Source organism: Triplophysa rosa, linkage group LG9 (genome assembly GCF_024868665.1).
Source record: "Triplophysa rosa linkage group LG9, Trosa_1v2, whole genome shotgun sequence".
NCBI classification, from domain to species: domain Eukaryota; kingdom Metazoa; phylum Chordata; class Actinopteri; order Cypriniformes; family Nemacheilidae; genus Triplophysa; species Triplophysa rosa.
This window is the reverse complement of record NC_079898.1, coordinates 6,993,244-7,018,820: the sequence shown is the minus strand read 5'-3', so window position 1 is coordinate 7,018,820 and position 25,577 is coordinate 6,993,244. Positions and strand designations below refer to the sequence as shown.

The window sequence follows — 25,577 nt, the reverse complement described above, 5'->3', positions numbered from 1 at the left end:
CAAGCAGATTCCGTACACGCCCAAGGCTGCATTCGATGCATCCTTGATATCAAGAACACATCCGGCTACTTTCATGCGCTCTCTGTTCTTGCGTTCTTGAGTATCGGAACTGGACTTTGATGGTTATTGATGATGTAGAGCGAGAACACGAGGACACAAGACCGCTGAAGAACGCATATTGAGCCAACGCAAACGGCCAATGCTTCGCAAAAGAGCTGCTTCTTCTTCGGCTCTCGTCTTGGTTACACAAGCAACACGAGCGTGGACACTGACGCCTAGTGGTCATTGCCTGTCGACGCGGACAACGACACACAAGTATAAAGGAAAACCGGCGGGTTGCCTACGCATGACCATAACTTGCCCTTAAAGCCCCCGTGTCTGTTCAAAGATCTTAACTGTTATGAAACAAGCTTCCTTTTTCATCAAGCTTTACTATTTACAAAACAGCAAAAGATGTTTTTAACAGCTCTGAGAGAATGTACTAATGTACTAAAATGAGCAAGATGCTCATGATTTACTCACACCGCAGTATTCGAGTCACTTCCTTCCGTTTTAACCTCTTCTTTGATTTTGTCCACTGAATCCTGCAGCAACTTGATGGTCAAATTCTTCTGCTGGCAGCCAAGCAAATATGGTATAAACAGCCACATTTAGGATCAGTCAAGTCATATAAGTAAACAGATCAACTATTGATATTAATCGCATCAACTAGTGGTTGAAATGACAATTAGCTCTTTCACAGGTCTGTGTTTACTTCATGCGCTTGTTCCATGCACAGTGACAGCAGGTGGACAATTCTTTTATCCACAAACTGTGACTCACTCTAGTTGTGCGACTTTGGTTTTGTTTATCCACGTAATGGTCAATAATTACGTCGCAATTAAGCAAAAAAAGAAATAAAGTGATGTCTTTCGCTTATAGCAGGAATGTGCATTATGGATTGCAGACATCCATAATAGCCTGAGCTTATTTTAAAGGAAAAGTTCACCCAAAAATGAAAATTCTGTCATGGATTACTCAACCTCAAGTCGTTCCAAACCTGCATACATTTCTTGAACACAAAGATATTTATAAAAATAATAGCAACTGAGATTTCTGGAGCACCGACTACCATAGTAGGAATTAAAATGGTATAAAAAAAAATAAACAATATTTTTTCTACTATGGTGCCCTAGAAATCTCAGTTGCTAACATTCTTCCAAATAGCTTTCTCTGTGTTCATCCAAACAAGGAAATATATACAGATTTGGAACAACTTGAGGGCGAGTAATTTATGACAGAATTTTTTATTTTTGGGTGAACTAAGTGTTTACATGCAAGACAAAATTGTAAACCTAATGAATGCTAGCGGCACAATTTTTTGCACCATTCACAATGAATTGGTCAATCGACAGATGCACGTTTTCTCAAAACTCTCAGGAAAAGAAAAGATTAATGATGCTCATTGTATATCACCGACTGGTAAAATGAGCAACTGTGCAAGCTCTTTAAACAAGTTATTTGATTGTTTTCTCACTTTCATGCCATCAAAGATGTACATAACAATCTTTTTTCAGACAATCACAAATAAGTTTATAGTAAAATGCTGTTGTGTTATTTTCTTTAATGGGGATAAACATGGTGAGGTTCCAAAAAGCACATACAACCACCATTAAAGCAAACCAAGTGACAACAGCGGGTTAACAAATGTTTGTTTTTTTCCAAGCGAAATGATATAGCTCATTTCAATCGCAATCAATACGTCACACTGATACAAAGAGATTAGTGCAGCGAGGTCAAATATGGCAGGCAGCACAATAATACAGAATCGCATTGGTTCTTGCATGTCTCGTGACGAAACATTCATGTCACAACTAGTCCAAACATAGTCCAAAGTGATTCATACTGAACTCCATTGGGTTGATGAATGTCTTCCGAGACAAAACAATTCATGCAGGGGAAAACAATTTTCTTTAAAAAAATATTTAAATTGAAATAACCAAAAAACACATACTAGCACTAAAATCAAATATAGTGTCATGTCAATGACTTCAAATTTCATCACTTTCATGTCTCTTGGCTAGTTGTTGTATGGAGTTTCTACACAAAACATGCAAGAACCAATGAGACTCAAAGTTAGGGTTTAAGTTTTATTTTAGCATGAATGCGTCTGGTTTCAGGTTTATTATTATTTTTGTATTATTCATAAACACCTTTATTAACCCACAGGTCACATGCATTACTTCAATGTTGGCTCTTACTGTATGATGGACGTGTGTGCTTTTTGGAGCTACATCATGTTGGGTCCAAAATATAAATTATATATAAATACTAGGGCTGTCAATAGATTCATATTTTTAATCGCACCCTTTTCGTGTGATTAACTGCGATTAATTTCACACGTATAGTGAAATTAAAAATACACTATTTATTTTGTTAAACATGTTTATTTTAGTGCTGTCAATGGATTAAAAAAAACCTAACTAATCCAACACAGCATTTATGTTTTTAAATATACTTTCACATTCTAATAATTTCACATTTTATCTCCAAATTAATGTAGAAACAACAGCTTCCTTTAACAGCATCATTTTATGATTTTATATATTGTTGGCTTTGCAACTGGTGTCTTTATTAAATATATGTTTTTACTAAGCAAACCCATTATAATAAGTGTGCCCTTCCTACATGTCTAACAGGTAGGAAATATTCAGAAAATAAATAAAGTTCTCAAACACTTTACAGTCTTTACTGCTAAATACATGAAATGCAGAAGAATCCTCATTAAAGCTACAAAATCACATTGATTTCTTCTTTTCTTTTGTTCTTTGATTAACATTAGTGACAGGAGTCACAGCAGCACGTTTAAGAGCGCGGCCCCTTTAAGAGCTGCCACTGTAAGCAGGTCTAATGCGCTTCCTATTTTCACTACTCTTTGCATTCATTTAAGGCTTTATTTAACTCGTTGAAGACTGTGCTTGTGAAAATACTAGACAAAACTTGGCTTTCTGGCATAATCTTGTGTGTTTTTGTTCATTCAAGCATGAAAGAGAAGTTAATACTGGTGCACTGCCCATGTGTACACCAGACGGGACCGATGTCGCGTTGCGTTCTACAATCTATACTGGACGTGTCAATACAACGCCTAAACGCAAAAAAAAAACGTAAATACGACGCGCTAAATAGTTTAAAGGCCTTTATATGAATAAGAACGTGATTATATAATGTAACGCTAGACCATGATGACAGAAAAAAACAGATGTTGCATTAATGGTGTTAAATATTTTTAACGCGTTAATCTGAAAAAATGAATCGCATGCATTAACGTTGACAGCCCTAATAAATACATATATGCATATTTTTAATTTTGAAAAGTTTGTGTTTAGCAAAGGAATGAAGGTCATATATCCAGGAGGGCATAAGGGTGGGTAGATTATGAGAAAGGTTTTATTTGAGGATGAACTACCCTTTTAAACAAAGAAACATGATGTACCGCACCTTTTCTTTAACCCCAACGGCCTCTAGCTTTGATGCAGAGGTGAAGATGCCCTCATTCAGTCGTCTTATTCTAATAGCTTGACTTCCACCGGCAGCTCCTTCATTCTTCATACAGCAGGAAAATTACACCACGAAAACGCGATTCATGTACAAAATGTATTCTTTAGCTTTTCAGTAACTACAGGCTGAAAATTAAATAATGTCAAACGACGAAGGTCATGATGTTTCGGCGGCGGTGAACTTACCGGTGCAATCGAATATTCAACCTTCTCGAAAAAAGTGAGCTTGGTTTCTTCCATGACCTCACTCATGTTAAAAAATATTTTTGGGTCCTGTTGTGTCTTGATGAAGCCAGAATTATCATCCAGCTTGATAACGTGACCCTATTTGGATAGAAGCATGTCGTAAATTAAGCATAAGCATGTGCAGAGTTTTTCTCACATCGGACATTTTGAAAGATTTTTAAAGGAGCATTGTCTAGTTTTGACTCTGGATCCGAATTTTAAAGATCTACTTTAAAGGTGCAAATGCACAACAGGCGTTTCACACCGTTCCAAATCCCTGCAGTGCCAACACGCCAAAAAGTGCGTACTTCTGCTGACAGTTAGAGAAACTATAAACATTTTCTGCGGTGCTGAAGCAACCAAAACATCTTGCGTGAATCAGCCAAAACCTACCACAGAAGTCCCAGCACAAAAACACTCACATTCTTTCGTCGCTCTTCAGAGTCTGTCTGGAAGCTCTCGGGAAGAATCACCAAGTTGACAGCACTCTCTTCCTTAGTCGCACTGTTGGTGGAGATGTTGAACTGGACCTTGTCACCGACCATCATGGTGGCTTTTGTGATCACGTCAGCTGATCTGAAAGACAACTTTTTGTCTGTACCCTCCACCGTAGTAACCAGAAGACCCAGAGCAGGCTCCTGTTTGGCCGTCTGCTCAAAGGAAAAGAATTGGAACACAACTGCTTTAAAAAAGTGTCCAACATTGATCATTTGTCCTTAAAAATAGACAAGATTAAAGAAATGTCACTTCTGTATTTTTTCCCAGCTATACATATTTACATATAGTTATCATCACAGTCATAAAGAAAACTTCATTTCAATAAAAACTGTCTCATCCAAAGCTGCCTAGGAAACCTCAAGTATCAGAAAGATTTTTTAAGTCCATTCATTTTCAAAGACATAAGAAATATTCTCAACAAACCACACCAGGTGCTTCACAAGAAACCATTTTCACATATTGATTCAGCACAAACTGATCTGAGAAAGCAACGGTGGTGAACATTAACATTTCACCATTGATTCTCCTGATCCTCAACTTATTTATTATGGTAAAATGAAGTTTACTTAATTAGTTTGTGTTGAGATTACAAAAATCATTTTTGTAGATATAACTACCTTGGCAGTTGATCTGTAGTTCCCAGCATGCATTGCATCTGACTGCATTGGGAGATTCATTTTCCAGATTAAATGTCATTTTAAGTGTTTTTCAGTAAAAAGTAGGGCTGTGCCGATAAACGATATCATATCGAATCGCGATAGAATGTATTTCAAAAACGATGATAAGCTATTGACATTTTGACTCGATATGGATTAATTTTAGTCGTAACAGAACGCAGAAATAAACACAACAACAGTCAGTCAAGCGTGCAGCTTTTATCATGCGCGTCAAAAGTACAAAGTCCATTTCATACTGCACATGGCAAAGAAAACTCGACATGAGGAGGAAAACATTACTGGAAGCGGAAACAAAGGTGAAACTAACCTCGAGTTGTCATCACGCGGTTTATCAAGTGTCTTATTTTTTTTCGCAATCGCCGGTTAAACAAAACAAACTTGAGGCGCAATTGCAAGCGAGTTACTTCGAAACTCAAGCACAAACATTTTTATATCCATCGTTAACAATATCTGCTAACATGAGCTGGTGCTTATGAAACAAACCAGCGCTGCCCTGGACAGATTAGAGATGTAATGAAGTGAGTTTGTGTGCACATTAAAATATTGAACCTTGTATGTAAGATGCTTGCATGATTAAAGAAATGTACTACAGTTTATGTGAGATGTCTTTAAGGTTCACTGAATGCATTGAATGAATCCCAATACTCGAGCAAGACATTATTGCAGCGTTATGTAAGTGCGCACTGCGCAGGTGCTGAGCCAATAGCGTTCGAATGTACCAGTAGGAGTCCTTTCATTGGTTGAATGTAGTGAATGAACACTCCCTTTACTTAACGAGTCAATGGAGTCAAAATGAGACTGAATGAACTGGTACATGTTGTTTATGGCCTAATATCCTCTGTGTTGCAACAGTGCATTAATTTAATTGAATTTTAACTGGTTAAAGGTTAACTTTTGTTAATAAACTGTATTTAAAATAGATTCTTTTAAATACAGTTTTTTTATTAAATATATATCGAAATAAATATAGTTATCGATCAATATAGAAAAAAACTATCGAGTTTACTTTTTTGCCATATCGCCCAGCCCTAGTAAAAAGAAAGACTTGTTTGTGTTTTTTGTTGATTCATCTTTGAGATTTACGAGAGTCTTGGTATTATTTTAAAGTTTGGGTTTTTGAAGTGGTTACCGTTGTTCAGAAAAGCGGTGCTTGTGCCTATGCTGAGGGAGGCAAGATATTATGGCGCTTTTCCACTGCATAGTACTGCACGGAATGGCGCGGTACGCCTCACTTTTGGGGGGATTCCACTGGGTACAGTACCTAGTACCTGGTACCACCTCGGTTGAGATTCCAAGCGTACTGTACCGATACCAAACTGTGACGTGTTTACACACAGATCACTGATTGGGCAGAGAGAGAATCCTTACCAGCGTCATTGGATTTGAAACTAGGGTTGCAAAATTCCGGGAATTTTCAAGGCTGGAAACTTTCCATGGAAAAACATGGGAATTAACGGGAATACATGGGAATAAACCGGGGAATTTACAAAACTGCAGGTTACCCTATTACAGGGAACTTAAATGTAGTTGAATAAAAATCTTGCAGATTAATCTTGGATAAAACAACCAGATTTAATGCAATTTCAGTTTAATTTCTACCACACACAATTATCAATCACATTCCCATGTGCTTTGTTCCATAACATAACACAGATCATTTCTTGAATACTGCACACAAAATAATGTAAAGAAATGTCCATAAATATTACACAAATCTATGTTTAAAACCATGTGCTGTAAACTATTGTGCAAATTATACCATTGTAAAACAAATACACTGACTGAGCAGATATTTAGGTGAGATGATAAAAAACTGTCTAAAAAAGACCACCCCCCACAAACAATCCCTCAGTCACCTGAGTGGGAAATCCCCATCTTCCAGACTCTGACTACCACAGGAATATTGAAGCCACAGTTCTAAATATGAGTTCCAAGACGACATCCATTCAAATAAGTTTTGATAATACTTGGTTAAATATAATTTATATATGGTATTAAAGTTTAACTAGCAAATACCAAAATGTGTTAATTCAGTAGCCAGTGTTGTGGTTCTTTTTGCTGTGAAGAATCACTCTCAAAACTGTGAGTTCCATTTCCAAAGGAAGACTTTAATATCAAAGATACAAAGCCGAGTTGCCTGAAGAACAACTAACATCTCTTCTTCCAGTCCAGCTTAAATACTCGTCTTCTCAGGCACATGCCACTATTATTAATTACCATAGGAAGTAGGAAGAAAGGGTCTATTCTCTTACAGCCCAATTTGGTCACAAGCACACGTCGGAACAGGAGGCCTATTCTATAGCAACCTGATTTGATTTTCAACATGTGATTATAATCATGTGACCTGCAGACCCTCTCCCATCCTCCATACATGCAGGCACAGAAAACTACATCGCATAGGATAATTCAAATACATAATGGTAGAATAGGTTTATACATATAAGGGAATATTTTGGCTATAAAATCTTCCAACACTAGCCAGCAAATCAGATATGTTAAATGTAAGCTAGCAGTATTTCATTGACAATTTATGAGGCTAGCTAACACGAGCTGTGATGCTCTTTCGTCTACTTTCTGCTAGCCACTTTTCAGTCATCATACAGAAGTACAGTAGGCTACTGGTCAGAGGTTTGGACACATTACTGCTCTAAATGATTTTGAAAGAAGTCTCTTATTCATCAAGCCTGCTATTTATTTATTTGATCAAAAAATACAGAACAAAACAGTAATATTGTAAAACATTATATTTTAAATGATTAAAACAGAAAACTATTATGTATTTCTGTGATGCAAAGGTGAATTTTCCATACCCATTAAACCTGACGGTAACATGCAGTGGAAAAGCGCCATTAGTCATGAAGTGTGTTATTTCACTTATTGAACAGTAAGTGTGCTAATGCCAGTACAGAGACCACCAGTCTCTTCTTACTTGACCATCTATGTTGTGAAAAAAAATATATTTCATATATTAATAATAATAATATATTTCATTATGAAAGTAAATGAACCGTGAAGTTTGAGCTAGACATGTTTATGTTCAATGTAATCTTTTTTGTTTACTTTAAGTAATATTAACTTAATATTTTAACAAATACTAAATTTATTTTTATTAACTAGAATTCACTTTATTCTGGTTAGTAAGTTGTACTTGAATTATAGCAGCACATTTTACTTAAAAATATTTTCAGTGTGACCACAAAAAGCCACCCCCAGTGAACTATGCCAAAAATTACAGAGAATTAGTCATTAGTAATATAATATAACAACCCGGGGGGGGGGAGTGGGGGGGGGTCGCAAGGCCACGAGGGCAGGTCGCAAGATGATGATTTCCAGAAATATTGTTTTTTATTATTAGAAATAGCGTATTTTATCAATAAGTGTAGCAAAATTCCCATATGTGCACACAAATTATTTTTCAGGCTTTAAGTTTAGGACATTTGTATTTGTCAAAAAGACAAGGTTAATATCGACCAAAGACAACGCAGGGAGTCCAGCGGAGAACATTCTGAGTGCTGCAAAAGCTCGGAGAAGATTTCCTTTATCCAGCGATCTCACAACGTTGCATTTAATGCCATGGTGGCATATATTTCAATTTAAAATAACTCTTACAGGATTTTTTTTGCCCCCTATCTTGAAACTAAAGTTTCTTTTTTAAAGGTCCAGTGTGTAATTTGTTGGAGGATCTATTGACAGAAATGCAATATAATATAACTATGTCTTCAGAAGTGTATAAAGACCTTACGTCATGAAGCGTTATGTTTTTATTACCTTAGAATGAGCTATTTCTGTCTACATACACCGCGGGTCCTCTTACATATTATTTGGCATGTTCTGTCAGCCGTCGTAGTGTTTCCAACGGGAGGGGTGGAGTGAGTGGTTGGTTGCAATTCGCAACCTTGTCGTTAGATTTTACTGACTGGACCTTTAAATAATTTTGACGACACTTTTCCTTCAAGTCCCCTTAACATTTACCCTGGTGAATTCGCGGTGTGATGGCAGGGGCGAATTTCTGTTTTTCCGAGTGTAAGCGGAGGCCCCTTGTGTTGTGGGTGTAACATAGCAAAGGCCGCTACTGGTTAGTCTTTAGTGTTACGCGTGTGTTTGGATAGACCTAATAAGTACATGTGCGCAGTTGCTCGCAACGTTTGTATACTTCCGAGGATAGTTGGGGTCTCGAGCCACTGGCACTGTTATTTTGGGGGTCGCGGGCTGAAAAGTTTGGGAACTCCTTCAATAGACATGACGGTGTATATACACAGGACAGGAAAGTACAGGGTGGGAAAAAGTTGTTAACTGAACAGCAGCACCCATTCACTTCTATTGTATAAACACAAAACCAATCCAAGTGAATGGGGGCCGTTGCTGTAGGGTTACCAACTTTCTTCAAAATATCTTCTTTTCTTTTATATGTGGTTCAAAGACAAAAAAGGGTTCAAGCATAAAAACAATAAGTGTAATGCTGCTTTAAATTGTTGTTGATCGAAAAAAAAAAAACCATATTTTTAATTGTTTAGTTCAATTGCATTTGGTTTTTGTTTTTCTGAGCATTTTTCCCTGATTTTCATTCAGTGTAACAATCTTGTCAGGCATATTTACAACAAAAATCAATTCATGACATATTAAAAGACTAATTAGTTTCACCCCAAATGCTAATAATTTACATGATTAAAAATTTGCAACCATCCTAGGTTTTGCCCATTTGTCAATAAGAATTTATAGCACAATAATATGTAATATGCTCCCTTTTTATTTATATATTTTAAAATGTACAAGTCGGTTGTTGTTTGAATTTGTTGTTGTACATAAATATTGTGCTACACTGAATGACAATGTAACATCATTTCAACCAAATGATGACATTTTATTCTCCAAAAACTTAGTGGAAACCATAAAGTAGACATTTTAATTACATTTAATGTGCTTTCTATGGACATAAAATCACTTTTGTAAATTTCTTTTGATAGACATATTAACGTCTTTGACCCATAAATGTGTGTGCGTGTGTGTGTGCGCATTTATTGAGGCCTAAGACCTAACTTTGGTCTTTGGTCTAACTTTTGCTAAATTGTTTTGCTAAATCATCATCCAGCAGCTGGAGCCCGTTTGAGAGATTCCTTTCTGCATTGAGAGAAGAGCTTTACAACATATCTAAGATAAAGATAGAGCAGTCAAGGACAGAACAAGGGAGTTAACAGTGTGTGTGTTAGTGTGTGTGTCAGGAGTGAGAATGAAAAACAGTTCAGAGCAGCTTTACATCACCAGAACCTGCTCATCTCAACTAGATAAAAGCCATGATATACTGCATTAATACGTTAGATAGTAAATCATATTGCAGGTTTGGGGTTTTTTAGTGAAGGGTCTGTTACTCCCTGATCTCACTTATCACTCAAAGCCAAAAAGCAGAACCCCTACTGTCATCCTCCCTTAGATGCTTGTTGCCTTAAAACATTCAATGGTCTTTTAGATATCAAGGACCTATGAGACTCACTTTTTTTGGACTGCTGCATATGATTTAATATTTAAGATTTGAGTGTATACAAGTAAAAGAAACATATATTAATATTACTAAAAAACAGAAATAGTCTGCCATGATGAACACATCTCTGCATGTAATGCACTGAACGCCTCTACAGGACACGAATGAGACATACTGCAGAACTAGCGAAAGTAGCTCATAAGTCAATCTTTATAGGAAATAATCTTCTTTTAAGGTTTGGGACGGAGATAAGATCTATTCGGATGAGAATAGTTCGATAAGGGGAGGAGATAACATTTTTAACGTTTACACAACGTTGCATACGGACATAAGAGCAATCCCGTTCGATCATAGCTATAGCTTACCTCCTTTTCCGGTGTTTGTGAATTCTTTGAGGCGGTTTTGAGAATGGTTCCCTCGTGTTTTTCACTGGAGACAACCAACTCCTGACACCCAGCCTCCGAGGTCACCGGCTTCCACTACAGATAAAAGATGTGGATAACTCAAAGCAGTTCATGTCAGTTTTCGGCACAAGACAGTCAAGGCCAAAATGAAAAATGTAAATTACCCTATCTTTGGCAGGAGAAGCTACGGCTGTGTTTTTCTCAGAAATATCTTCATTCGCTTTGTCCTGATTAAGAGTTCCCTCAGAAAGCTTTTTCAGTCGGATGGCCTTCTTTGTGTCATTGCCCTTAAACCAGTGTTCATGTATTATGTAGTTTTGAATACAATATAAAGCGTGATGTGGGGGTTTGGTCACTTTTACTTACAGACATAACTGTGAACTCCACTTTATCATTCACAATCAGTTCATCTTCAGACAAGCGGTCGGCAGCAGAGGCTGTCAGATTATCGTGTTTCTCTGACTTAATGGTCAGGGTTCCATTGGCCTTTTCCACGATCACACCCTGTGAAGAAAATATAAGAAAAATGTATTCTACACACCTGACTTGTCGGGCTATATAAGGCTGTATATAGCAAGTAGATGGGCAGAGATAACATGGCATGTAAATCGTTTTACTTTTAATATGATTTAATACGCGTTAAACCAGTCGCTACCCTTGTTATTGGGCAAGAAGCGAAAACTTTCAAAACTTGATTTGCCAGCAAGTTCCTTAAACTAAATATAAATATAACTAGATGACTGGTGCTTATTATTTCTGTTCCCACAGCGTTCATTTCTCTAACACACTTCCTTGACTATGACATTTGTCTCATGCATAAAACATTAGAAAATGAAATATGAAAATGTTAATCCCGTGAGGGAAAAAGTTCTGTCAAATTTCTTTAACATTAGTGTCTGGAGCTTGCTTGTGCCATGATCACACAAATGGGGCAGGTTGAGAAACGCCCAGTTTTGTACTCGGATGGCACGATAAGAAGCATACCTCAATGTCCGGATTAAGTCAGCAAACTTAGGGCGACGTAAAAGTAAAATATTTTGGGAATGATGCAAATGGTCACAACGTGGTTGTCCAACACTTTATACAAACAAACCTGTGTGTCATGTGGGGACACTTACCTTCTCCCTGATTTCCTTAGTGAGCTCAAAAGTGTCTGGTAATTTTGGTTTGATGTTTGTGGCTCTTTGTTCCTTAGTAAGAACATTAGACATCAGGTGAAACTCCACACGATCATACATCAGAAGAGTCACACTGGTGTCCGTCTTCCCAAAGGCCAGTTTAATGGGATCCACAGAGATAATGGCTCGGACGCGGCCGGGATAAGGCTCCTTTGTGTTGTCCTGAAGAATTACAAACAGAAATGTGAAAAACTCTCAAATAAACAGGAACTTGATATGAAAGCAAAAATCTCTAGGTGAGTATTTCAGAGAGATGTTCAGGGATTTATTGAGAGACAACTACAATGGTGACCCCAGACCACAAAACCAGTCACTGGGGTCAATTTTTCAAAATTGAGATTTTTACATAATCTAAAAGCTGAATAAAAAAGCTTTGATGTATGGTTTGTTAGGATATAGGACAATATTTGGCCGAGATACAACTATTTAAAACACTGGAATTTTAGGGTGCAAAAAAATCAGAATATTGAGAAAATGGCCTTTGAGTTGTCCATCACAAGCGCCGTAGCAGGCCGATGCTAAGAAGAAACATTTACAACTGAACATATGGCAATTTCTGTTATCAAAAGTGCCACAAAACCCTCGCGGTTTGCACTGTGCTTTTTCAAACCATTCCTGAACGCTGCGTCATGCGTTTTTAGATGCGTTCTGTGCGAACCGCTCCCAAGTCCTGTGTATTTGGGCATAGGTGCAACACTGTTCTCGTAAAACATGTGATGCCAGGGTGCCTTTGAAACTTCTGTGCCCAGGGCACATCAAAGTCATAATCCGTCCCTGTAAAGCGTGGGCGGCAGAGAGCAGTTTGTAGGTGTGATTCTGGCCATTTTTGTTCACGATTTTGCTGCATCCACTCACAAAAAATAAATTATTTTAAACGTAATATCCTAATGATTTTGGCATAAAAGAAAAATCGATCATCTTGACCCATACAATGTCTTGTTGGCTATTGCTACAAATATACCCGTGCAATTTACGACTAGTTTTGTGTCACAATTGTACTTCACAAATGGGGCTCATATCAGGGTTTGTAAATGTGTAAACAGACTTTGTTGTGAAATCTTCTGTTGATAACTGCATCATTTGGCTCAAAGGGGGCAGTTTTCTTGTGTCACACTTACATAAAACCCCTTTACCCTAAAGTAAACCAGGACATACTCAATGATTTAAAGGGCATTTTAGAGCAGTGGTTCTCAAACTTTTTCGTCGTAAGGCCCCCTTTGTGATAAGTGCATCACTTTGCGGCCCCCCATATAAAGACGTATAATCTTAAACTTAGAATTTTAATTAAACCAAAAACATTCAGTTATACAATGCTGGAACCACAATTATTTTGGTTGGTGGTGTCATTTTTCTGATGTTTGATTGCATAAAATCTATGATAAATTTCTATATTTCATAAAATGCCACAAAATCTGTGACCCCCCTGGATCTATCTTGGGGGCCCCCAGTTTGAGAACCACTGTTTTAGAGTATATTTGTATATAGCAGGGTAGTATGGAGGAATTTCATACCCGTGTGATTTGTCTTTCACGAAGACACACTTGCGCACAAATGATTTATACACAAATGGATTAAGAGACAGATCTACTACACAGAGCAAAATAGCACAAGAGCACCATTTCAAAAAAGGTGACGATGGGAGTGGAATTTTCTGCGGGTGATTTACTAACAAGGAGCACGTTAAAAAAAACACAGGCGCAATATCTCATTCCCATAATATCTGCATTCCCTGGAATCTCTCTTATCACTCAAGGCCAACACGCATGCATAAGCAGAACTCCTACAGCCCTCCCACAGAAACTCAAGTTTCAACCAAAAATGCATTTTCCCCATCAAACTGTTCAGGAAAAAAGTATCCATCCAGCATATATTTACTGATCACCATCACTTGTCATGGTTTAAAAGGCTTTGGGTGATAAGTGCATGCAAAACTGTCTCAGACAGGCTTACTATGCAGACAACAGGGTATATCGACAAACTCAAACAAACTGATTTTATTGTATATAAGACTAAGCATAACCCTATTCAGTATTAACGTAATCTGAACTCGAGATTTGTTATAAAACCCTGCTGTAGTCATTGGACAAGAAACTAGTAATGTGACTTACATCAGTAAGTGTTGCAATAACAACACCTTCATACAACGTACTCTCGATGTCCTCCGTTCCTCCTGGGGCCACTTTCACATCAGTCGCCACTTCCTTTCCCTGAGACAACCAGAAACGGTTATAGTACGGAAACAAATCAATACGCGATGCTTCATTAACAGATTTCTGCGCATCAGATATACAAACACTTACCATAGTCTTTACTACGGTAAAATGCACTTTAACCCCAGGCACCAGATGAGCTTGGATTCCGTAAAAGGCATTGAAAGCGAAAGAATATTTCCTCAGATCATCACGCTCGATGAAACCACAACTATTCTGTGGAAACATAAAACAAATGGTACAGCATGACATTACCAAAAAGCAAAAAACATAGTTAAAGCACTGTCATTCAACAACAGTCAAATAACTTTAGGAAAAAGGTCATTTGAGAACACATTCATTCAAATTTACAATATAACAAGGCTTCTTATTTCTTAAACAAAACACTGAAAGCAATAGTACTTACGCCAACAAATGTAATGACTCCCAATGAGCGTCCACGAGGTGGACTGAAAAAAAAAAATGTTTGCAGATTACTTCACCGTTCTCTTTGTTTGAGTGAATGGTGTATATTTCCCAACCACGAACAATTGAAACACAACAAAGAAATATTATCTACAGAACATGCAGTATGAATTTACGTTGCTATGATATTCTTGAATGTTGTTATCTTGGATGCCACAGTCTTAGAAGGCTCGGTTTTATTCTCTACAGGTTTTGCCGGTTCTTTTTTCTTCTGCGGTTGTGGTGGACAGGGTTTTCTGGGGGGAGGCATGCCCTGAAACAAAACCGCACCAATCATTCTATTGCAAATCTATAACCCTGATAACATTTCAGTCGTTCGGTTAATAAATATGTGAATGGATAGGCATACTCACAGGGGCCTTAAATGTCTGGGGTTGTGGTGGTACTGGACCTGGGCCTTGAAAATCTTGTGGTGGTCCAGCAAACCCTCCACTCTCTCTAAATGCAGGGTTGCCCTATATTATGAATAGAAACAAAAACTATGCTTATTTCTGCACGTTATTATACATTAGGAGATGGACAGCTGTTTCACCATTTACTTAAATTAAAAAATAACCATTTGAGACCTTTTGGGACAAAAATAACACTCGCGATAGGGACCACAAAAAAAATCTGTACATTTCATTACATAGACTGTAACCTGGTTAATTGATTAACTGTTAAAAGCTTTAGACATACAGCAAACCTGTAATGGATTGACATTATATTTTGTTATAACTATTTATTAAACAGCATGTTTCTTCGAAGTTTAGGGTGTTTCATGTTACTTCTTGTTTAACTGATGTTAAAGGGATACTTCACCCAAAATGAAAATTCTGTCATCATTTACTCACCTTCGAGTTGTTCCAAATCTGTATAAATTTCTTTGTTCTGATGAACACAGAAAAAGATATTTGGAAGAATGCTTATAACCAGACGGATTTTGCCCCCCATTGACTCCCATATTAGGACAAAAGAATTGATCATTTTTTTGTTCTGTTGAACACAAAAGAAAACATTTTGAAGAATGTAGGACAGCAAACCGTTCTGGGGCACTTTTAACTACCATTGTATTTTTCCCTACTATGGGAGTCAATGGGGGGCAAAACCTGTCTGGTTATAAGCATTCTTCCATGCAAATATTCTTCCAATATTTATTTTTTGGGTGAAGTATCCCTAAAATCTGATGCTTTTTAAGTATTATTTTCCAAAGAGAAATTGTCACATAACAGTCCATATTCTTCATAAATGGGCACATGAAAGTATAACAAAATCATATGCTGTCTGTCAATGTGTGTTTTTACAGTTCATTTTTTACGTATATGTGTATGCAATTTATATGATTTAATTTATAACAATACACTTAATTTATGTTAAGTCTGATTTAATTATACTCTTTGTTTAAAGTATATATAAAAGTATTTATCTAAGAGTTCGATCAATTCGTAAGTTTCTATATGTTAAATGTATAACACCGTGGTCCTGTGAGGCATGACATTTAGGCATGTAAACATCTAATGTATGCATAAAAATCTGTTGTATAATGAGATTTGTGACTCAGACATTGGCCAGAGATTCACTGTTTCCAGTAATGCTCTTTCTAAAATGAGATTGTTATATGGTCACAATAACAACACTGCCATCACACACAACAAATTGATTGAAATATATACTTGTTTTAATATCTGTCTAACTTACATGTACATCCATCGGCGGTATATAATTTGGGTCTCTTGGACGATAACAATCCATTGGTTCATATTCGGGGTTCATCATAGGAAAACCCGGTCTGTCATTAAACTCAGACGGGTATGAGTTCGGCGGTCTGGAGTAAAAGTCCGGAGGTCGATCGGCAAAATCCGGAGGATGATACCGCGGTCCGCACTCTGGTGGGTGAAAGCGTTGCGGTGGCGGTCTGTCATCAAACCCCGGATGATGGGGAAAGCGAGGGTCACCGCGGTTTTCAAACGGGAAGAATCCGGGTCTGTCCTGGAAATTCATCTCGTGTAACGGTTCATCGTCCATAAACCGTCTATCGCCTCCTCCCATGTTGTTCATCATCATTCTTTGTTGCGGTCCGAAGTCGTTTGGAGGCATGGGAAACCTTTGCCCAGGTGGACCCATCGGGCGGAATGGAGCGGGTCCGCGAAACCCGCCGGGAGGAGAAGGCCTGGGCCAGAGCGCTTCAGCCGGATGGGGTCCTGGAGGACGCATCCCCTGCCGGGGTTGACCTCTTCCCTTCCCGCGTTTGTTTTTGCCCATTTTCCTCAAGTCGGTGCTTACGGATCAGTGACGTCCAGCAGCCACAAGCTCCACGGTGGCCAATGAGCCCGTTTCACAACCACGTTACTTTGAACATGTAGCTGCTCAGATATCGTGCACTTTTCACAAATCGCGCAGGTGCTAAAGTCGCATGGGATCAAGCGTTTTACTACATTCCAACTGAAGTGTAGACCGTTAACTTTCCGCAAAACTTACGTTAAAAATAAACAACAGTCCACTGACCAGACTCACTCGAACAAGACCTCAAGCAAAGAAAAGGTGGAACGGCCAGCGGAGAGCGGACGTGACGCTTGTTTCAAAATAAGAGCGTGACACAACAGGCAACGCCTCTTTAAGGCAAGCCTCCGATCTTAGCAAATAAATAAAACTGTGAATAAACTGGACAATACCGGCATTTCAGATTTCATCAGTTAAAATAAGACGTAAATTATGACTGCCATATATGCCTGAGAGATGATGACTAGAACTTTTAAAACTTTTTATGAAATTATTTTAACAATGCAGACAAAACATGACGACGTCTGTACAAATACAAATGTAAGGTTTTTCTTTGATTCCTTTTGCCGCCGTGGAAAATGCTTTTGATTTACATCACCACAAGAGGGCGGTGTGCAGGTACATTCCTCTTAATATACTTCTCTAAAAATGTATATTCACGTAATTATTTTGACAAATAAGTAGTCACGTACAAAACGTACGATCAATGGAAATAATAAATCAAATTATTTCACAAGATTTACAAAACTAAGGCTTCCCTTGATTTAATTAAACTACACACTGTTGGACTTAATGGTCAGTCCTACATGTTCAAAAATTTGCACAGAGACGTTCTCCAAAATTAAACAGAAGTTTTATTATCAGATGTAAAAAGGTAACAAAGCTTTGGGTTGTCAGTCACTCTCCACACTCTCCAAAAAGCCAACAACCCTCAGCACACATGTCAATAGTATTTATAGGTATGTATCGCCGTTCTATTTTCGGTTCCTCTTTTCTTGTCTCTGGGCAGATCCTTTCCATAGCAACCAATCAGGACAGTGCCATTATCGTTGCCTCGCTTCTGACTCCATCTCTTCTCGTATCTGTGAAAAACATTTGCACAACACAGCCGTCCCACCTAGTTTCGGTGTTATTTCCTTCGCCCAGTTCCCGGAAGACAATTTTCATGACGCACATTCATATACCACAAACATGATACATAACTCAACAATTCTAATCTTTACTAATGCACTAACTAATTAAACTATTATCTAAGTTTCATCATCAGGTGAGGTATATATTCACTCCCTGTGTGTCACTTTGTCAGTAGTCATTTTGCCCTCCTAGCAGAACTAAATGTTCTGTCAGTTTAACCCACATCCTGTTTATTATTCATGCAGCTCTTTGTGAGTTCCTCATAGCACAGCAGTATTTTTCCATTAGAGCAAGCAAGCAAACACAGTTTATAAACTCATAATACCGCTACATCCCGGTTATATGATGTTATTCAATAAAACATGAAAGGAAACTTATCAATTATCCCTCAACACATTTCTAGGTGATTCACGTAACGTTAAGTCACCACAGGACGGCGTACTTACATTCATCTGAATTAATTTTTGCCATAATTTTAACAAAAGTGATTACATAAATATATTACAGACAACACAACATTCAAATTCTTAAATAAAATTAATAAAACTAAAGTTTGCCTTTGACTTTATTAATTAGAATTTCGTTTTGTGCAGTTTATTTTTTCTGACCTCACTTGCAGAAATATGACAGTTTGTATTTGTACTCTAACATTTTATCTGAAATAAGACGACACTTTATTAAAGGTATACATTTGATTTGCAAAATTAAGTTGATTAGAAATGTGCCATTCCATAATGACTTCTTACAATAAGATATTTTTGCGTATTCCGTGTGTTTGGATTTTGTTAAATTAAAAGAAAACAGAAACGTAGTGGTTGTTTTAGATGACAGCACTCTCATGCTTTATCGGAAGTAAAGATTCGCTGCGGTGACGCAATTTCCGAATCTTGCAAAAAAGGCGCACTGTGGCTACCCGATTCCGTCCCGGAAACACGATTTGTTCCGCGCATGCGCGAAACTGACGTCACTTCCTGTTATCGCCGACGTTTTACGACAATCTTCTCGACCTGGGACCAGCTCGGAATCTGGCAGGGGTGCATTTCTCGGCATTACACCTGTTCCGGGCGTCTTCGAATTTTATCATCAAAGGTAATTAAATTGCGTTAAGCGATTTTATAATTAAAAGGAGAACTGACAATCTGTTACAACCTGGGTCATGTGCTTAATTTACAAAGTTATGTTTAAAATATCGAGCTACATTAACTGTACTTGTTAAATTCCCGTATAGAATAAGAAAACGATAGAACCCTTCACAGAGATGCTAATGGTTTACATTAAAATACTACTATGAACCATTAGCTTTTACCATTAAAACCATTACAAATTTCTTTCTTTGTAGTGTGATTTGTGCATTATTTTATATATTAATTATAAAATCAATTTATATATAAAATTGGTTAAATTTATGTGATGTTTTTATTGACCTTTATGGAGTTTAATTTTAGTCAGATATCAGATAATATGATATTTCTTTTAACTGCAACTTTTTCATGCTTTTTTTCTTCTTCAAACAGGCGACAGACTCTTCTACACCGGCCCAATTAAACAGTACATGCGGCTAGTTGTCCTGTCCGAGGAAGACAACCTGATGGTTTTGGAGATAAGACTTACAGAACCATATTTAGGTTTAGACTTAAGATAATTTACTGGCCTTGTTCCAGGCATGTTATTTGGTTACAGTTTCCAAAAGGAGCCTCGTTCTCAGGCTTCAAGTTTGTATAGAGCCTCGTTCACAGGCTTCAAGTTCATCAAAGAGCCTAGTTCTCAGGCTGCACACCTGATAATTTAATTGCACGTTATGTAATTTTGTGTTCTCTTTGGAATCCCAGACACATTGCAAGCTTCATTGACCCAGGATCCTGGACTGAAAAAACAGGAAGAGACCTTGAGGTATGTTTTAAATGATGGAATTGTGTCAAGCAAATGTATGTATATAACTAAACATGTTTATTCGACTGTGCTCTGGAATACTTGATTCTGATTGGCCAGTTGCAACATTCCAAGGTTTGATATTCCCAGATAACAAGCACACAAAACTAATAACACATGGTAACCCAGTCTTTATCACACTGTCAGGCTTTATTCTGCGATAACAACCTGCTGCCTGTACATCATCCCTTACCTAAAAATTGCAGTTGTTTTTTAAACTAACTGTGGATGCACTTTTCCTTTTCCAGTTTTTTCCTCAACAGTCCAGTGGGGATTCTTGTGGTGTCTACATGCTGATGGTAAGAATGTTTAATTTATCAAAGCTGTTAGATAATAAAACCAAAGTCTTACAGTGTTATTTGTGTTTCACAGTATGCTCTCAGCATCTGCACATCATGTCCCTTAACATTCACAGAGGTAAGCTGGATTTTCACACAAGTATGTCATTGAACTACTGGTATGTGTGCATTTTTTTTGTGTGTTTGTGTGTTTTAGGAGGAGGTGCCATTGATTCGCCAGTGGTGGTGCATTAACCTCATGGAAAGATTTTGCCTAGAAGGGTATGATAGATTCTACAGATATAATTTCAGTATCTTGGCTGTATTAAGTTAGCTAAAGCTATTACATAGAGTTCATATACATTTACATATATTTTCAAAGGCATGGACAGAGGTTTGCATACTGGACCGAAGAAGCATCCCAACTCCTTCAGGGGATCGTTGAGCCTGTGTTTAGGGTGTCGAAATTCACCACCACCAAACTGTCACCCAGCAGAAGAGTTGTGGATGACAAGGACATTGATAAGGTTAATGATTATACAGTAGTGGTTATACATGAAGCATTTGCATGATTGCTGAATAAATAGTATAACTGTTGTGCCATTTTACTATGTAAGGAATAAATGACTATAGGCCATTTAATTAGTCAACCAATTAGAATGAAGCATAAACTTCATTTACTTCAATAGGTGCAGCAGCCAACCATTGTCCGAGACCTAAATACAGCGTGGTACTGGGTACAGAATCACAGACACTTATTCCGTGGGGAGGTGACAGAGCCTGCCTTTTTGCAGATGAACAGGGGTGATCAACAAAATGCCATCAAGAACCTCTTGGGGGGTCAATTCTCTGAGGCGAAGGATGCCTTTTTGTTTATATTTCATTACCAAGAAGACATGGAAACATTTTTGTCGTACTGTGTTGATGACCAAGGCCTAAAGGTCAATGCTATGTTCTACAAAGAGAAATGTAGTGTGTGAGTGTGTGTGCGCGTGTGTGAGTGAGTGAGTGTGCGTGAGAGAGAGAGCGTGAGAGAGAGTGTGCGTGTGCGTGCGTGTGTGCGTGTGTGTGTGTGTGTGTGCGAGAGTGTGCGTGAGTGAGTGAGCGAGCGAGCGTGTGTGAGGAATGGAACAAATGTATAAATAAATTGAAAGAATATATATATAACTGTATTCTGTGTGTTTCTTAAATGCAGTTAAATATCTAGAACAGTTATGTAGAACCTATCTTTAGAAAATGAATAGAAAGAAAACACATCTGTATGAACATCTGTATTTTCCAAATTGTGTCTAGCAAATTTAAACAATTCAGTTTAATTTGACCATTTATTTAATTCAATGAAGTTAATTTGTGCCACATATTAACCAAATTTTAACCGAAATGGATCGGGTAGTTATTTTTTATGACCACCTTAAAACAAACATGCATTATAATTCAGCAACAATTTAACAAGCCAGGAAATATCTCAAAGCATTGTAAGAAACAAATTAAGAAAAAAGAAACTTATACAGATATAATAAATACATTTATTAATAAATGTAATAAAAAATATATATATTAAACTCCGAGTGTAAAACAACAGCAGTAACGGTATAGCCTACATACCCGAAACTGCCGTAAAGTGTTTCGATTTATTTCAGACAGGAAGTGACGTCAGTTTCGCACATGCGCGGAACAAATCGTGTTTCCGGGACGGATCGGGTAGCCACATAGCCTACATACCCGAAACTGCCGTAAAGTGTTTCGATTTATTTCAGACAGGAAGTGACGTCAGTTTCGCGCATGCGCGGAACAAATCGTGTTTCCGGGACGGATCGGGTAGCCACACGCACTGTTACCAAAATTATTACGCTCGGGATATTTTCCAAACTATGAACATATACTTTTGTGGAAGTATCCGTGGTGGGAGACAGGATGTGAATATTTACCAGAGAATAGTCAAGCAGTTACAGAAGTATGGCAAAGTTTTAACAGAGCACGTCAGCTATGATAGTTTGTCTGATAAAGGTAAAGCTCTGTCTCGCGACCTCACACACGTGACATTCCCGTAAGACTGCAGATTTAAACTTGTACATCTGCTTCAGGTGAGGACGCGGTGCTAAATGGAGACAAAGCCATTCATGATCGGGATATGAAGTGGCTTATGATGTCTGATGGTGAGAGGTTATATCATCAAGTCAAGTGCCTTTTAAACAAACAAAACATAATTTTAAAAGTTTTTTTCTTTATCAGTGATAGTGGCTGAGGTGACTCAACCATCTTTAGGAGAGGGTTATGAACTTGGCCGCGCTATGGCCATGAAAAAGAGGGTTCTCTGCCTCTTCAGACCTTCTTCTGGAAAAGGTATGAACTACTTCTCAAAGACCTGTTTGTTGCAGATTTAATGCGATCTTAATATACTTTATTATACAGGCCAGTACAGCATTACACTATACTCTGCTAAATTCCAACATAATTCTTCTTATCGTCATTTAGTCTTGTCTGCCATGATAAGACGAGCATCATCAGACCCACTCTTCCAAACGCAGGACTACACAGAAGATGATGTTGAGAGCATCTTGGAGAAATACTTTGATAGTCTCAATAAAAACTGATGAGCACATTGCACTGTATCATTTATAGATCAGCATGACTATGAATGTTATGATTCCACGTAAAGGTTCCTTCGTGGTTTTTTTTTCTACGGCATCTTAACATAAAAATGATGTAAATGAGTGTTTTTATACAGTATATAAATGAATAAATCAGCCATGTGCGTCACAGAATGAACCAATCAGCTGGGCCTGGGGTTGTGCGTTCAGGTTTTTGTAATATCACAGGAACACTCAAACTGAAGAAAAGCGTTTATTTTGTGAGCTTCCTTAAGTTGAACCAAGAAAACATTTCAGAAGATGGACTGTATATGAATATATAGGTTTATCTCATTTCAAAACTGGATTTGGGAAGATCATTTATATCCCCAGCTATACAAGTGAAAATTGATGACAAAAAAAGAACAAACCTTAAGGTGTTTTGCTTAGCAAATAATGCAACTAGCTACAATACTTTTAGATATTTATTGCCATTACATCTTAAAGAGGCAGGCTAAACCGAAACCTTTGAGTTTGCATGTTCTGGTGAATGAAACACCGTCACGGACCGCTGTCTGAGAAATCCTGCAGTCCTTTATCTCTTTTCTCAACTTTTGCAAACATTTCTCATTTCAATGCTTGTATTTGTTGAAATGAAACATATGCGGTATGTGAAGGCATTTAAAGGAATTTAAAATGGAATAAAGGCCAGCAGTACTTTTGGTGTTTTCTTTTAAATAATACACAATCCCAATGTCTTTGATCAGATTAAAACAAAATTCTCTCTGAATGTTTACACACCCCTTCTTTTCAAATTTTCAACCAAAAAAACCCCCTGTTAATAACAAAACTATCAACAATTTGAAAAAATATTCTCACCTCTACAATATAACATCGACATTTTAAGATCCTTCATTGAACTTAGTAAAGCGCCTTTCGTCAGGCATGAACAAAGTTACCATTTTTAAAGATAAACTGTGGTATAAACCTAAATAACATGAATATCATTTTTGGTGCAAAACCAAATTTAGGCTAGGGCTTGAAGTAAGAGCTAAGTGCAAAGCAAAGAGCATGTTACAGTCAAACGGTTGAACTTCCTGTAACAGACCGTTTTTCATTCTTATAAAGGTGTGGCTCTAGTATTGTCTACTTTTACATCCGTAGGCATTCTGTACACAATTTGCGATACGTATTAGTCAAAAGGGCCAAAGTCCCTCTCGAGGTTTTCAGATTCATCATCATCAGAAAAAAAGTCGTCATCATCTATATCTTCCTCATCGTAATCCTCATGCCATTCTGGAACGTATTCATCATCGTACTCGTCATCCTCCTCCGCTTCCTCGCCGGCGTTATTGTTGTTGTCAGAGTCTCCAGACTCGGAGCCTCCATCTGATTTGGACCTGAAATAAAACAAGACATTAATTCTCCCCCAGCATGAGCAAGCGTCAGTCGTGTGTCTCTGTGGCTCACTCTTTGTTGGTATCTGTGTGGTTTGCCAGATTAGAGGCTTGAGCCGTCTCCTGGTCTGGACCGGTCTTGGACTGATAACCGACACGGAAGTCCTGCCAATAAAGATGATTTCTTTTAGATGAGCGAATTTATTGCTCAGAAGTCATTCTTCATGATTCGATCAACTCCCCAGAACACCACAAACATTCATCTTCATTGAACACCCTGAAATTGTACATCTGATTATGTCAACAGAAAAGGTTGGTAACATTATCTAATGTTTAATATACAACTATGTGGAGTGGGATTATAAACCAATGGGATTTCACTGTAGGCGGAGCTACCTATAGGTGATAAACAAAACGTCTTGATATTCTTTACAAATGTTTTGGACAAAATCTCCCACATAGATGAACACAGAAGAGTCATTGTCCGTGATATTAAAGAGCGAGTTTTACCTGAGTGGAGTGTTGAAGGATGGCCACAAGGCGCTCCTGAATTCGGCGAATCAGCTCCAAGCCGGTGTTAAGATGCTCTGGCTTTAGGAGTCGCACACAGGAGGCCAGATCAGTGCACTGCAACAGCGTCTCCTCTGAAGAAAAACAAAATGACAGTATTGATCATCATTTTACCAAAAGGAAGCAAAAACTTGACTGTGAAACGGCAAATCGTGTTTCAAAGGTAAAAAACCAATTTACTGCATCTTTTCAATATTTTTTTAAACAATAATCAATAAACGTTTGAGGATGATTTGAACAATGTCTCTATAGAAGTCAACATGATTTATTTAAAAAGATATAGTTTAATCACAGCAAATGACATGTCTGCCATACACTCTATATGAGTTAATACTTGCAATTATGTTATGCAAATAAAATCTCACACAAACTGTATTTTATAGTCAATTGTTTTGTTGTACCAACACTTTTTTATTTAAATAACAATTTGCAATGCTCAATTAGTAGTTTTTGTAATACTGTAATACTTTTTAAATATTTAATCCCTTGTTTGTTTAAACAATCCAGTGTTGTGATTCCTCACAGGGTTGGTTGGTGTTGACAAGTAAACAGCCCCATCATTGCTCAAGAACAATACAGACACAATGGTAGAACACAGAGCGGGCTGTGGTTTCTAATACAAACCGAGTAGGATCTGCAGGGCATTAGTGTGAAGGTCCAGAGCTTCTGTCTGTTGCTCCATCACATCCATCTTCTCAGTATCCTGGTTGAAATAGCTGTATACGCACGAGTAGGCCAGAACCTACATGACAACATGAATCCAAAGGTGAG

The 25,577-nt window shown here is 37.7% G+C and overlaps 4 protein-coding genes and 1 long non-coding RNA gene across 8 annotated transcripts in view; 3 read left to right on the top strand and 2 right to left on the bottom strand.

Moving 5' to 3' along the window:
• si:dkeyp-121d4.3 (uncharacterized) overlaps window positions 1–17,232 on the bottom strand; it is a 29,459-nt gene extending 12,227 nt beyond the window's left edge. The window contains exons 1-14 of one of the 3 annotated variants that reach the window (XM_057342574.1): window positions 16,347–17,232; window positions 15,023–15,124; window positions 14,786–14,922; window positions 14,611–14,653; window positions 14,295–14,420; window positions 14,103–14,201; window positions 11,935–12,156; window positions 11,183–11,320; window positions 10,981–11,103; window positions 10,778–10,891; window positions 4,184–4,411; window positions 3,723–3,860; window positions 3,478–3,582; window positions 523–614 (exon numbers count right to left, since the gene is read on the bottom strand). In XM_057342574.1, the coding sequence (XP_057198557.1) occupies window positions 523–614; window positions 3,478–3,582; window positions 3,723–3,860; window positions 4,184–4,411; window positions 10,778–10,891; window positions 10,981–11,103; window positions 11,183–11,320; window positions 11,935–12,156; window positions 14,103–14,201; window positions 14,295–14,420; window positions 14,611–14,653; window positions 14,786–14,922; window positions 15,023–15,124; window positions 16,347–16,910 (2,231 nt within the window). In that variant the 5' untranslated portion in view covers window positions 16,911–17,232. The remainder of the gene's footprint in view (window positions 1–522; window positions 615–3,477; window positions 3,583–3,722; window positions 3,861–4,183; window positions 4,412–10,777; window positions 10,892–10,980; window positions 11,104–11,182; window positions 11,321–11,934; window positions 12,157–14,102; window positions 14,202–14,294; window positions 14,421–14,610; window positions 14,654–14,785; window positions 14,923–15,022; window positions 15,125–16,346) is intronic. The other 2 variants (XM_057342575.1, XM_057342576.1) reach the window with 2 other exon arrangements.
• An 846-nt stretch (window positions 17,233–18,078) lies between these two features.
• Window positions 18,079–21,339, top strand: LOC130559483 (uncharacterized). Its single transcript, XM_057342590.1, has 8 exons — window positions 18,079–18,102; window positions 18,967–19,151; window positions 19,892–19,952; window positions 20,240–20,290; window positions 20,364–20,408; window positions 20,487–20,551; window positions 20,652–20,796; window positions 20,959–21,339. The coding sequence occupies exons 1-8, from the start codon at window positions 18,094–18,096 to the stop codon at window positions 21,247–21,249; spliced, it is 852 nt and encodes a 283-aa protein (XP_057198573.1). The 5' UTR covers window positions 18,079–18,093; the 3' UTR covers window positions 21,250–21,339.
• Window positions 21,340–22,046: 707 nt separating this feature from the next.
• dnph1 (2'-deoxynucleoside 5'-phosphate N-hydrolase 1) lies at window positions 22,047–23,556 on the top strand. Its single transcript, XM_057342602.1, has 4 exons — window positions 22,047–22,276; window positions 22,354–22,425; window positions 22,502–22,612; window positions 22,745–23,556. Exons 1-4 carry the CDS (start codon window positions 22,141–22,143, stop codon window positions 22,861–22,863), a joined length of 438 nt encoding a protein of 145 aa, XP_057198585.1. The 5' UTR covers window positions 22,047–22,140; the 3' UTR covers window positions 22,864–23,556.
• The window catches only part of LOC130559472 (cullin-9), a 39,319-nt gene continuing 36,842 nt past the window's right edge, over window positions 23,101–25,577 (bottom strand). For both annotated transcript variants that reach the window (XM_057342572.1, XM_057342571.1), the window contains exons 39-42: window positions 25,431–25,548; window positions 24,747–24,880; window positions 24,310–24,401; window positions 23,101–24,239 (exon numbers count right to left, since the gene is read on the bottom strand). In XM_057342572.1, coding sequence (XP_057198555.1) covers window positions 24,032–24,239; window positions 24,310–24,401; window positions 24,747–24,880; window positions 25,431–25,548 — 552 coding nt within the window. In that variant the 3' untranslated portion in view covers window positions 23,101–24,031. The remainder of the gene's footprint in view (window positions 24,240–24,309; window positions 24,402–24,746; window positions 24,881–25,430; window positions 25,549–25,577) is intronic.
• On the top strand, window positions 24,233–25,444 carry LOC130559491 (uncharacterized). Its single transcript, XR_008963581.1, has 3 exons — window positions 24,233–24,548; window positions 24,699–24,969; window positions 25,332–25,444. It is a non-coding gene; the product is annotated as an uncharacterized LOC130559491 (long non-coding RNA).

Coding starts and splice junctions, on each gene's coding strand:
- LOC130559483 (XM_057342590.1), top strand. Junction 19,152..19,891: donor TTCGAATTTTATCATCAAAG/GTAATTAAATTG, acceptor TTGGAATCCCAG/ACACATTGCAAGCTTCATTG. Junction 20,291..20,363: donor GTGGTGTCTACATGCTGATG/GTAAGAATGTTT, acceptor TGTGTTTCACAG/TATGCTCTCAGCATCTGCAC.
- dnph1 (XM_057342602.1), top strand. CDS start 22,141: ATGAACATATACTTTTGTGGAAGTATCCGTGGTGGGAGACAGGATGTG. Junction 22,277..22,353: donor TGATAGTTTGTCTGATAAAG/GTAAAGCTCTGT, acceptor CATCTGCTTCAG/GTGAGGACGCGGTGCTAAAT. Junction 22,613..22,744: donor CAGACCTTCTTCTGGAAAAG/GTATGAACTACT, acceptor ATCGTCATTTAG/TCTTGTCTGCCATGATAAGA.